Here is a 14,164-nt window from a genome sequence, read left to right on the forward strand (position 1 = left end):
ACTAATAAGGAAAGATTTAGAAACAGACTTCAATAAAAATTAAACTGGTTAAGCATTTGCTTATTATTTAAAATGCTTAAGTAGTAGAGCATTACTTTACCATTGTTTTCTAAATGCTGAGCATTATGTAGTATAAGGAATGAAGATTGTAAGTTCTTTCTATAAGCAGTAAGATCATTGCAAGTTAAATTTAGGAAAAATTCTGTGGAATTTTATATATTTAGTGTTTGTAGAATCACAGAATGGTGGAGGTGTGAAGATACCACTAGGGATCGAGTCCAGCCCCCTGCTCACTGCAGGCTCAGCTAGAGCTGGTTGCTCAGGGCCGTGTCCAAAAGGGTCCATGGAGACTGCATGGACTCTTTGGTCAAGCTATTACAGTGCTTGACCACCCTCACTATGAAAAGCAGTTTCCTTATATTTAATTGGAATTGTCTGTATTTCAATTTTTGCCCATTGCCTCTTGTCCTACCATTGGGAATCAATGGCTGGCTCTTTATGGCTTCTTTTTGGGTATTTATACGTATGGATAAGATCTCCCCAAACCTCCTATTCTCCAGGCTGAACGTGACCAGCTTTATGTCTCTCCTTTCATGCCAGATGCTCCAGCGTCTTCACCACCTTCATGGCCCTTGGCCAGACTCACTCCAGTGGGTCCATGTCTGTCTTGATGAGGCTGTGTTTCTCTGGGAAAGAGGATTTTCCATGGCGAATAAGATTTTCAAAATTATATCCTGTTGGAAATGTGTGGTGAGCTCCCCCCCCCCTTACAGGTGCTATGGATGAGTGGTTTGGAGCCCTTCTGAGAGCCAGGGACTCAGTCTGAGCCCTCACTGTGAACATCGTTGTAAGCTGCTTCCAAGTGATTTGTCAGCAGACTTCTGCTTTTCGGGGGCTGAAAATCAAGGGTAGCCAGCTATGAGAGTACCTTTCTCTCTTGTGTGCCCCAGGAACTGCACTGCTCAGATGTGCTTAGCAGGTAGCTTTTCTTCTGTTTCTCCATCTCCATTCACTACTTCCCATCCTTTGGTCAGAAAGTTGTGGCAGTTCTGGTTAAAAGCTTAGTTTGAGATGGGATCAAGGTAGGACTCAAACTCTGTGGTTCTAGCTGTTTATTTTAACCTCTGCTGGGACACAGCAGCTCATAGATTTTATAGCTGCATCACTGTGATCAGAAGTTTACTGGCATGTTAAATGACACACATCTAGGAATGAAGCAAATGCTACTGGGCAAAAATACATTCCACATCTACTGCGTGTAGCTGGTAACTTTCCAAATGCTCAGTGCACATTGCTTTGGAATGACTTGATCTCAATCTGGTTTATTCTGTTTTCTTTCCTCTTCATTCTGAGTGGGATGTTTTTGTTGACTTTCACTTAAAAGAAAATGCAAACTAAATAGTGTTGATACTCAGCATCAGGTTTCCCCACTTTACCATAAAGAATATGATCAAATCTGTCAAGCATTTAGTATCTGCAGTGGTTGGCTCGCCTTTGATGTTCTCACTCCTTCTCTTCGGTCTCCCTCTCTCAACAATGTGATGCTGTAGCTGCAGTGGCTTTTAAAGAGCTTGAGCTGGGTATGACAAGAGCCTACCGTTAGCACACCCACTCAATGCAGTAAGTTTATAGTTTTCTGACTGGGTAAGTTGTTGAGTGAAGTCAGAAGCCTGTGACTGTGGAGTTCACCATGCTTCTGCTTGGAGCGGGCCAGATTTGTCCCATGCAACATTAGAAAACAAGCCAGGATCCTGCTTTCCTTGTGTACTCTTTGGGCACTTCATGTTCCTTGTCCATAATTTTTATTTTTTTTTTTTGGAAGAGAGAGATGCTAATAATGACAGTGGATTTTTATTAAGTGGTGGCTCAGTAGTTCTATGGAGACTGTGGGGCAGGAAAACTCTTCCAATTTCCTTCCTTCAACATGTGTCAGTGGGGTTTGCTCTGCAATATTATCTTCAGAGTTTGTGGATCAACTAATGTGTAGCCTGTTCCATGTCACTATTACCTTCATTGCAGGTATCACTAATTCCAGTACATTGTGTTGTGTGTATAGTAGGCAGCTTGGAATTTAACTTGAAGGATTATTCAATAAGCAGCTATGCTGAAATAAAGATTAAAAATAAGAATTAGCAAGAAAAGGTTAAGGAGAAGGAAGTACTAAAAGAAAAGGTTAAAAGACTGGCTGCATTTCTAAAGTATTTGCTGGAATTGAACTATATGGAGAATTTTACTCTGCTGATTTGAACTGAAGAAAAGCAACTTTTATGTCAGGAAACATAAGGAGTACTGTGTCCTTTGGTAGTCAAAAGATAGCATTACTGTGCCTGGTGTCAAATCATAAGATAATGTATGTGTTCATAGGTATTCTTTTCTAAACTTAAAATATGTATTCAGTGCTATTGTTACCCAATGCAGTAACTTCTCCATGTGATTTCAGGAATATTTGCTAAAAATGCTTTACTTTCAGTATTTTAATAATTTTAATAGATGGATCAAACAGTTCAATGTCTACAGATAATGTCACAAAATAAGTTTCTGATTAATGACTTTTATTGTTTTATGCTTTTTCATTTTCTGTGGCATTTTTAGTAAGCCCTTTTATAATCAAAAAGAAAGATGCAAAGTCAAGTTTCAAATTGTTGTTACTGATAATTGTTCCTTGGCCAACTTTGCCACCTAGCGGCTATAATTAAACAGAACGGTTCATTTTATTGTTTTTGGTTGGTTTGGTTTTGTTTTGTTTTTTTTTCCCCAGTGATGTAAAGCATTAGTGCTGTTTTGGTTTGATTTTTTGTTTTTTTTGTTTGTTTTCCCTTGCATTGAATATTCTGTTTACTGAATTGGCATAATTTTCAGCTGCAACTGAAACCACTCATAATATGCTTATGAAAATAATTACTTTATTTTCTCATGTTTAAAAACTTAATAAATAAGTGACTGCAAGTATAAGAGAGCTTATTGCTAGACTTTTTTTGGTTTTTTTTTAGTAAGTAGTCTTCTCATAATAGAAGCAAAAGAAAAACTCTAAGCCCTGTCAAAATCTCTCATGAACAGATGTAATTTCAGACCTCTGCTTGTATGTGTTACAGACTTCTTCCTTTAGTTTCATTGTTGCATATGTAAAATAAATCATCCTTCTTCAGATTGCATTGCAGAGAAAGGAAAAACCTGCACCTGCACTGCTTTTTGCTTGTAGTATATTTTTATAGGCACCTTTTCAGACTGCTGGGTCCATAGTAGGAGTAATAAAGGCTGTGTAAGTATTATTTTCTCCCCTTCCTCTTGCTCTTAGTTCTGATGCAGAGCCAGATCAAGAAGAAAGAGAAATGGGTTATCTTCTTTCAATTTCTTTAGGTTCCAAAGGAAAAAAAAGCTAGCTGTTCTCTGAGCAGCAGAGCTGAAGAAGCTACATTCCCTTTTGTTACATGTCTGTTTTTTCTTTTGTATATCCCAATGACAGTAATTCTTTCTAGACAAGTGAGAGCCTGTGTTGTGACTGATTCAAAGTTATTTATGTGGTGATTTCCCACACATGTAGGCACAGTATAGTATATACTGTATAGTATAATTGACCTGGCAGAGCACGTGACCGTTGTTTATAATTTAGTATGATTTTGTAGTTATCAGGGGTTTGTGTATCTCTTATTTTATCCATCTTACAGTACTTGCTAAGCCTGTAGAAATGAAATATCCTTGAAACTTTCAATATTTGAATTAAATTGACTAACAGGTGCAAAAACTGAGGAGATGTTGAAAGGAAGATCTTCTGGATGAAAGGAAGGATCACACAATTACATAAAGCTTTTTTCTCTGAGAAACCTTATCTAAAAAGCTATGGGAAAGACCGTCGTACATCTTGATCAAAATATGGACTAGAGCGCATTCTGTATATAATAAGAAATGAAAATAACATGGACATCTTATTGTCGTAGCATTCATATTATCAGGTTCAATACACTAAATTATTTAACTGTTGGAATATGTTCAATAAATCCGTAAAGTACAGGAGTGAGTAAATGTAGGAGCAGAAAAAAAGGGGGAGGTAGTACAGACTTTCTTTAGTGAGAAGGAAACAAGTCCTTGGCTTTTGAGCTGAGGACTAAGGGGAAGTCCTGCTAGCATCTGAGATGGCATTAAAGATGACCTTCGCATTGAAGGATTAAAAAAGATGACTAGGTATAGAAGCTGCCAAATGTGCATTGCTAATGAGATTTCCGATAACAAATGTATAAGCATGGTGCAACCTGAACTGGTAGCAGAACATACCTCAAGAATTAGAGTTCTTGGTGGGGAAAACCAGTAAGATTGTAGACAAACTGAAGAAAAGAAAAGGGGATACCACATAGAAACATGGTATGTCTAAATACCCGTCTCTCAGGAAAACCTGAAAAGCAGGTTGCCAATACAGAGGATGATAGATACAAATAGAGGATCACAAGAAAGAGGTTAAAATACAGTTGATGTTTGTGGGTAGCAAGAGACAGAATGAACTGCAGGCAAAGGGAATGATGGGGCATGAAGAACTTCAGCAGACATGAAGAAGACATGTGTTTGTGAGTGGAAATCCCTTTAAAGAAAGCTAGATAGCTTGGATATCAGGTCATACAATATCTCCTCCTGCAGCAGAGTGGTGAACCATCTAGAGCAGTAGCCAATCTCTAACAGTAGTCAATAATAATGCTAGTTAGAGAGCGTATGACAGTGCCTGTTTGGCCTTATGAGATCCCTTGTTCTCCTTGTTTTGTCAGAGGATGTATCCCTGACTATTTGCATTTGTATCAGTATTTCTATTTGCTCTCTTTGAATTTGTCCAGTCTCCTCTCCCCCATTACTGTCTGTGATACTGCCAGTGGCAGCAAATTCCAGAACTTCATGCCTGATATTGTAAGAAGTATTTTATTTTACTTGGTTGAATTTGATCTAGAAAGTTTAAGCTATGATTGCAATTCTCTGATGTAGATCAGTGTGAGAAAAACTGCAGCTGTAGTTAGGATGATAGCCTGACGGATTCATACAAACCAAGATTAGTGATCATTTGAGGCAAATTATTTATTATCTTTCTTTGGAGAGCTTTTAGCATGTTGAAAAATGAGCTTGAAAAAATTGCAGTTTGTGTTAACTCTCTAGATTAACAGGCACAGTGAGGCTCGCTTATACTGCTTCTTTCAGGATCAACTATGATAAGAATGAGGGGCTGCTTTATGAAAAGATAATTTAATTATTTAACTAATTCTTGCTCAGAAACTGTGTATGCCTAGATGATGTATTCAAGAGTGTTTTAACTATTGCTAGTTAATACATGTCATCAAGCCAGAATAGTATACTGATAGATCCGTAAGTCAAAAGATTTCAGGTTATAAGTGTTTTGCTCTTTCAGTCTACCTTGAGTTGTCTGTGACTTCAGTAGCTTTATAAGGAAAAGTAAATTAAAAATTGAGCAGTACACATCTGAAATAAAGCCACCCAACACGAAGTCCTCTTAATAAAAATGAAGGCTCCTTAGCACTAATATTCTTTTCCAGAGAACGGCTGCCAGAGAAGAGGGCATTTATAACATTAATAGAAAGTCAACAGCATTCATTTCTGATGGAAGACAGGAAGGTGGGAGCCCTAGTTGGCAAAAGTTCATTATCAGTGATTAAATCAGCAAACTGTTATTTACAAATGTTAACTGAATGCAGAAGTCTTGAGCTTGTGCTGCGTATTTTTTATAGTCGCTTAAATTTTTCCTGGAGAATACAGATCATATATGAATGATACAGAAGAGTATCCTTTTGGAATAACACTAAAATATCAGGTGACTGAAGAGAACGTCATTGTGCTCTTTCAAGCTGTGAAAGTGTTGAACATCAACAAAACTAGGTTCTCAAAAAGCCTTGGCAGCTACTGAGTTCAGCACAATGTCACAAAGAGAAAGACGACACCACTGGAGAGAAGTCGTATCCCAAGGTTATTTCCAGCACTTTCTGAAAGCCAGATTTTTCATAATTTGTGATTGTGTGTGTAATGTATTTCACAACGCATAGCAAAGGCTTTGTAAAAGTTGGACTGTTTTTGAGAATCTCACATAATTTTTTACCGCTAACTTAATAAGCAAAGTAAGTATTTGTTTTGGTTTTGATTTTTGACAGGGAGGGACTGCATCATTTTCTCTACAGTTCACAAAATCAAGTGATTCAGAAACAGGTCATTCTGCCAAAAAGCATGACATTTTTTTTGTCATATTTTCTCTGTCACCATAGACCACTCATACAGTTTTGTATGGATGCTTAAAATGTTTTGTTTATAGATAGCTGAGTGGCTAAAAATATCTCGAATGACTTTCTCTGAAGTACTGCATGGAAAGAATGTTAAATGGTACTGAGTAAATTAATCTATTTAACAACTGACTAATATGCCAGAAACCTTTAGCTAAAAATTTTACATTATTTCATAAATGCTGACTCAGATAAATTACTAAGAAGTAGGCCTGAGAAGCTTTAGAAGAAGGATTGCAGTTAAAAGCAAATTAAATTTTTGATTTAAATTTAGGAATCCGTTCAGGTGGGTGAAGTTGCTATAACTGAGAAAATCAGACCTAAATACTTGTGCATATATATATTTTAGGAGAAGAGGCCTTTATGATGGGCAGTGGTTTATACTGAATATGCATACCACTAAGATGACATCCTAGAAAAATAGATCTTATTAATCTTTGAATGGTCATGGTGGAAGGTTTGTGAGGACTGGAAGAAAGCAAATATAATCACAGTGTTCATGAAGGGTGAAATGAAGGATCTGGGGAGCTACAGGCTTGTCAGCCTTAGCTTGATCTCTGTGAAAATGATGAAGCAAATCCTTTTGGAAACCATTGTGAAACATATGAACGAAAAGTAGGTGATTGTATAGGTAACTGGTAGTCAGCATAGATTTACAAAGGGCAAATCAGGCTTGATGAGCTTGACAGTCTTTTATGATGAGATGATTTGCTTAGAAGACAAGGGGAGAAAAGTGGGTGCCATTTGTCTTGCCTCTGGCAAGGTTCTCTAAGCTATTTTCCAGGACATCCTCATAGACAAAATGGTGGACTAAATAAGCGGATGGTGAAGTGGACTGAAATCTGCCAGAACTGCCAAGCTCAAAGGCTTATGATCAATAGCATGAATTCCAGCCCAGCTGGAGGCCAGTCACTAGCTTTGTGCCCCAGGGCTGCTCCTGGAACCAATGCAGTTTAGCCTCTCCATTGATAGTGTGAATGACTGAGCAGAGTGTATGCTCAGCAAGTTTGCAGATGTTACAAAACTGGAAGGAGTGGATGGTACATTACAGGGTTGTGCTGCCCTCCAGATGGACCTCAACTGGCTGGAGAAATGGTCTGACAAGGACCTCATGAAGTTCAACAAAAGGAAGTGCAAAGTTGTGCCCTGGGAACAAATAATCTCATGTACCTATATAGACTGGGATTGATCAGCTAGAAAGCAGCTTTAGAGAGAAGTCCCTGGGGTCCTGGCAGACTCCAAGTGAACGTGACCCAGTAATGTGTCCTTGGAGCAAAGCCCAATAGTCTCGTGGGCTCTTTTATGAAGAATGCTTGCAGCAGCTCAAGGGAGTTATCCTTGCCCTCTGCTCAGCTGTGGTGAGAAGCACCTGGAGTGCTTGGTCCAGTTCTGGGCTCCTTAGAACAAGAGACACATGGACTTTCTAGAGTGAGTCCGGCCAAGAGCTACTAACTTGTTAAAGGGCTTGGAGCATGTATTGCCTATATTTTAATTTGTGCCCATTTTATGATGACAGCCCGAGAGGTCTCGCTGGGACCATTCGGCTGGAGAAGAGAAGTTCGGAGGGATCTTCTCCATATATTTAAATACCTGAATGGAAGGAGCAAGAAAGATGGAGCTAGATTCTTCTCACTGGTGCCACATGACAGGCAAGAGGCAATGGGCACAAAATGAAATATAGGCAATATGAATTAAACATAAGAAAAAGGTTTTTTTTCCATGGGGATGGTTAAGCACTTTAGCAGGTTGCCCAGAGACGTTATGGAGTCTTCACCCTTGGAGATTATTTGAAACTCACCTTGCATGGCTGTGAGCAACCAGCTCTAGCTGAACCTGCTCGGAGCAGGGGATTGGACTCAAATCTCCAGCAGCGGTACCTTCCTACCTCAACTGTTCTGTGATTCTGTGGATAAATTGAAATAATATTTTAATGGAACTTATCTGTAAAGGATCCTGAAGGAAGCATAGGGTGGATAGTAATTTTTCTATGACAAGTTGTGTCTTGTGGTTTCTTTTTTTAATCCAGCAAATGGTTTCAGCGTGGTTTTATCCCGTCATTGCTCTCATTTCGAGTGGATGCAATGCCATTTGAGGTAGTGGGGGCAGCTGTGCCTTGAGGTTGCTGGCATTGCACACTTCAGATCCATCTCATTAGCTCTGGGCAGTCACTTAATTGGATTATGGAATGTCTGGCCACGAGCTTTGGGTGACTGTGAGCTGGCAGAGGCTTTACTCAAAAGAGTGGTGGTTAGCTGAGGAAGCCAATCAAAGTAAATGATAACAATTTTCTGGCAGCCTCTTTTTCTTTTCCCACCTTTCAGTTTATATAACCTGTGAAATGAAGTACTTAAGGAGAATACAAATAGCTGGATCATTCATTTACCCTCTAAGGGTTCATTTCTACTCAATGTTTCATGCCAGCCTGCTCATTTAATTTCAGATAAAAACATTCGTCCTTTCTTCCATGCTGTTTCAATATTGGAGAAGATGTCTCTAAATATTTGAAGATCAACCTCACTGAGTACTTTAAAACACCTCTGAAGTTTCTCTCAATATATTTTACCTGTTGGTATATTCGTCACAACTGTGTCACTGTTTCTTCCTGCTCCCAAGTTGTCTGTACCAGTTATTTTCAATATTGTTTTATATGTGCCTGATATAGAACCTTCAAAAAAGGGGCTTCATTTTGCCCTGTGTGCAAAAGTAAAATTGTTCACTAAGAATGCTAGCATTGGTATTGTCTTAATGGCTGACTAAAAATTCATTTAAAAAAAATGTCACAAGAAATACAAAATTAGAAGAATCACTGTGTTCACAGAGCTAATTTTTTTTCAGTATTACAGCATGGAAAATTTATCTTTCACTGGCTTGCTAGTACTATGTCCTTTAATGAAATCTTCTGATTTTTAGTTGTTTTATTAGGTGCTTTGTTACACCTTCAATTTAAGTTAGTTTGGAGATTTTTTTCTATTAGAGTGACAATGTTAAGAGAGAGTTTGGTTGCAGGTTTGCCGAGAGTCATTAGATGGGATGGTTACAGTTTGCCTAAAGACTAAGCTCAGCCAGAAAATACAGGAAGGACTGTGACAAAATTTGTTACCTGAATAGTCATTATTACTTCTTTATAAATTACTTCTTTGTAAATACTTCTAGTCATCACAAATGTGGTAATGAGAAAGAAAAAATAAAGTAAAATCCAGTCTGTGTGCTGAAGGAAATCTAACCAAAGATGTAAATAGTCTTATTCTGTATTCACTGCAATGCCCTGTGGGGACTGTACACAAAGTCATATTTGCCAATCATGAAATTTTGTTGGATTTCAATTACAGATGAGTTTGTCTTGGAAATTCTTGTGCCCTTAGTTTTGTAAGGGATGCTCATGGTTGCTGTGGGTTGTCTTAATGAGTTTTAGGAAGAGTTAAAAATACAGATGCATTTATATTCTTCACAAGCAATTGAAGCTTCTACAATTACTTGCTGCCATTTCATATTGTTTGCCTTAACAGTGCAAGAAACACATGAAACCAATATTCTTGATGCTTTCCAATTAAATTTCATGAATATTTTTAAGAAGTTAAGTGTATACCATATAGCTGAAGCATGGCTTTTATGCTGGTGTTAGTTTATGTATGGATCTTCCCCAAGAGTAAAAAGCAGACATTATAAAGAGAGAATAGAGAGAACTGTTTGTTATGTATTTATGTAGGCAGCTGCTCTATTATTCTTTCTAGGTGTGTTTGATTAGATCTTTTGGACAAGTGATTCTTTTTTTTTTTTTGAATGGTAATGTTCAGTATGAGCTCCAAATGCTTTTTTCTTCCTGCTAGTTATCATTATTGCTATGTTTATTAATGGTTTTGTTAGAATAACTCCATACAGTCCTGATCTGAAGAGATGAATTTGTTGTATTATCTGTTGGTTGAGTATACTGCTTTTGGACTGTGAGGTTGTTACTTCCTTGTGTGTCGTTGTGAAGCACCAACATTGTGAAGTTTCTTTCCTTCTGCTAAAGATAAATCTTTACGTATCTTACTGTGTGATAAGAGGTAAAATAAGCATAACTTAGATTTGGGTGTATAGGTTGGCTCCTTACCATCCACAGTTTCCTGGGTTTAGTTATATTAGTCTTGTTCTATCTTTTTAAGTTGCTGAGAGCATCTGCAGGTCCAGCTGAGATGAGTTATCAGTGATGCATCTTCACTAACAATCGTGGCTTTACACCAAAAGTACATTTGATCTAGACATACCAGTCAGCCCATCAGTGCTCATAGGAACTGCTGGTTGCTAGATGGTCTGGAAATAAAAGTGCTGAAAAAAAACCCAAACCAACCAGGCCCAAACCCCAAACCAGTCAGGCTAGTGGTATTTGAATTGCTAAATATGGATTTTGGTGCCAAAATTGAGTTTTAGTTGCCGGACTTTGGATTTGTAAATGTTAATTCTCTTAGTTACATGATTTCAGCGCATGAGTCAGAGGTCTTCCCCCATCTATGGACAAACTGTCATTATTTTCCACTGGAATAAAACTCTCTCCTGACCAGTTTGTGTCAGTTGATCAGTCAGTCAGTTTGTGTATGTGATGCCATTTTACCTGCACACAGATACTGCCTTCTTTGGAGTCCCCTCTTTCAAGTTTGGAAGCCAAATTAATCTCTGAGGAACACCATCATTTTCTTTACCCTTTTGGGAAGATTTAACCTTTTTATTAGCCATTATCACACAGCCTACCTAAAGACAGGGTAGAAATATCTTATATATTCTCTGTTCTTTTAAATTTCAGATTTTAGTGATAATAAAAAGTATCTTTAGCTTTTAAAAGCGATATATTGGTGTGGCGTCTTATTTTACAATTTTAAGTATACTGTGTATCCTATTTTTTAACAAAATGCTGGTGATGAAAGAGTTAAGTGTGCCTCAGTGTTAAAAAAGTAAGTGAATCATGTATTCATCTGACCGGAGATGTACAGTACTGGAGACATTTGAGACTCTTAGACCACTGCCATACAGTACTGGAGGATTTAATTTTAAGATATAATATAGCTATTAAGCATTTACAATATCGGAATATTCAGTATCTCCCAGAAGAGTGATGAACTCTGATCATAAACAGGCTAATTTAATCTGGCCTGATTTCAGAAGAGTCCCCTTACTTCTTTAAGGATAATAATTTTTCATTATATTTATCTTTTCAAAATCGTTATCTGTAAGTCTCAATTGTCCAAGTATTTAATTTGCTCTGTCAGTGTTTTATGTTAAAAAAAAAAAAAAAAAGGTTTATCCTAATGTCTAGGTGTGTATACTGAGTTTTGATGTTCTCTCAAGTCCTTTCTATACTCAGTAACAGCACAGGAGACTGTGCCTCTGATGCGAGTCAGGTAGTAAGGCCACTCAGCAGTCCTGCCTACAATTCATATGAAATGCGTATCGCCAGACAAAGCATCTGACTATTTGGAGGGTGGTTCTGTAGTCCTGAGAATCCAGAGTGAATTAAGGTCTAGACTCCATCATTTTTTTTCAGGCTGTTGGGGAGGGTTAAATAACAAATCAAATATGCCCAAGATAGAACAGAGGTAATGCCGAAGCAAGGATGCTCTTGCTGGTTTGTGCACTGGGAAGAAAGCTGTAATAGCAGCAGCAGCAATAACAACAGCAGCAGCGGCAGCAGCAGCAGCACGAGACCTTCGGAAAGCAGGGTGTTGCAGTTGTCTGAGATACAAAGATCCTGTTACGTCTCTGTCTTTCCTAAGTTCAGAATGGTTGATACAAACCTTACACCACATGTTGTAAAAGGTGTATATGAATATGGAATTTGCTTTGTAATAACTGGATGCTGAGGAAATAAAGACGTTCCTCTGGGTTTTTGTTGGGATTTTTTCCTGCCCTTTTTTTTTTTTTTTTTTCTTTTTTTTAATCATCTGAATTGGAAGAGATTGATTTACTCAGAGAAAGTAAGTTTCATCTGTCTTCAAGATAATTTAAAAGGACAGCGTGGGAGCTGGAGATGGACTGTTTTTCTACCTGTTTCCTTGTACCTGGGGCTGAAAAGTGAGGAGAGATGGACAGTGTCTCAGAGGAGACAGGAATGATCGAAGCTTGGTGAAAGCATAACACTGTTGTCTGCTGTCCTCTTCATGCAGTGCTGTGGGCTGGTGCACCGACGGCGAGTACAGGTTTCTTATGTAAGTTTTTGTTTGTACTAGAATGATGCTCACTTGTATATTCAATTCCTAATATATTAGTTGGTATGGTATGCCTCAGGCAGGTATTTTAATGTATAATCTCAGTGACCGACTAGAGTACTAAGGATCTGTGAAATAAGTTTTTACAGGACAGAGATGCAAGGATAACAGGTATGAGTTTCTTGTCATCTTTATTTTTCAGAACTTGTTCATATCAAGAATATATCTTATTTCAAGGTGTTAAAAGACTGGAAGTTGGACCCTTCTGATTTCTTTATTAAATTATGTATTTTTCTTGCTAGTAGCTCTGTGTAAGTAGAGTCATTAGAAAAGGATATCTCTGTTTACCCATATATGATAACTGGAAATAATTAAAGTTATAAGCAATTATGGACTGGCACAAAAATTATTTAGAAGACACTGAGGAGCATAAAAATCATCTTGTGAGGTTGTTCTTTTGAAAAAGAGCAGTAACATGGTGGCAGAAGTATGGCCTGATGGTTTGCATGGTTTGTCTGCTTTTCAAAACAAGGTATTTCAATACTCTGGTATGATAAGACTGCTCTGTATTGCAAAATGGCTGTCTCTAATAAATGCCAAAAGGAAGGCCAGCTCCAAAACCTAAGTATTAGCCATCAAAAAGGTTGGCTATTTGGTGAAATATGTCTGAACTACACTCAGCTGACATGTTAATCTTCTAAGTAATTCATTTATGTGTTAAAATTCCTTTTCTATTCTGCTGTTCAGTTGTCAGATAGATGTGATAAGAAACAGGAGGTTGAAACGATCTGGCTAAGCTGCAAATTGAAATTGCTGAGTATTTGCAACAAGCAGCTTGTAGCTTGTTGCACAAGAAAAAGGCAAATATATCAGGAGAAATAGTTCTATTGTCAGGAAGGCTGTGTTTTTTTCTATGTCACAGAAAGCTCTTCTCTACACAATGGGTAAAAAATTATCACAGAGCAAGCAAGGTTGTAAATAGGTGTGATCGAAGTCAGTTTGTATAGGGAATTGATTGAGACAGTAGAATTATTAAAGAGAAAACAAGCCTCTTCAGAATGTTAGAGATGTACCAATTTGAAATGTGTGTGTGTGCGTTTGTAGTTTTGCACATATAATTTGACTTGGGATGTGTTTTGTTCTCACTGGTGCAACAGTTGATACTGTTCTGTAGAGAAACAGGCAGAAGCATGGAGATTCAGATAAGATCTTTGCTTAAGGTTAGATATGAAACAGGACAGTATTGTGCATAAATTATACAAAACCCAATGTGTAGTTCATTTGAACCATAAATTCAATATAAAATCAGAAGTTGGACAGCTGTTATGCAGATACTTATTTGATATATAGATCTTTCCTCTGTTACGCAAAAACTGAAATATGATGCATTGAAAGCACTTATTTGTTAGCGTTCTTATGCCAGTGGAGCATAGGGGATATGAAAATAATGACCTCTTTAGATGCATTACCCACCATTTCTTTTCTCCTTTTTATTAACAGTAGCACTATCTACTAGGAATAATGCTATCCAGACAGAATAAGATGTTTACCTGTTTACAAAGTTTGTTTCACAACCTTAAAGTGTCAGAATACTGCTTTGTGAACCACCATGACATATACAGCGGTTTAGTCTCAGACTAAACATGTTAAACTCCATAAAGTCCATCATCTTTTGAATGTTTGTGGTAATGGAGAGAAAGATGCTTAGTTAATGCGTTATGAAGT

General features: G+C 37.6%; 1 protein-coding gene across 6 annotated transcripts in view; it reads left to right on the forward strand.

The window, feature by feature from the left end:
* The window catches only part of CACNB2 (calcium voltage-gated channel auxiliary subunit beta 2), a gene marked incomplete at both ends in the record, with an annotated part of 255,148 nt that overhangs the window by 59,274 nt on the left and 181,710 nt on the right, over positions 1-14,164 (forward strand). For 2 of the 6 annotated variants that reach the window (XM_080610499.1, XM_080610501.1), the window contains one exon: positions 11,210-12,439. The exons of the other annotated variants lie outside the window; for them this stretch is intronic. In XM_080610499.1, coding sequence (XP_080466625.1) covers positions 12,392-12,439 — 48 coding nt within the window. Of the gene's footprint in view, positions 1-11,209; positions 12,440-14,164 lie in introns of those variants that run through there. 6 annotated transcript variants of the gene reach the window in all.

This window comes from Psittacula echo, assembly GCF_963264785.1.
Source record: "Psittacula echo genome assembly, chromosome: 2".
Classification (NCBI taxonomy): domain Eukaryota; kingdom Metazoa; phylum Chordata; class Aves; order Psittaciformes; family Psittacidae; genus Psittacula; species Psittacula echo.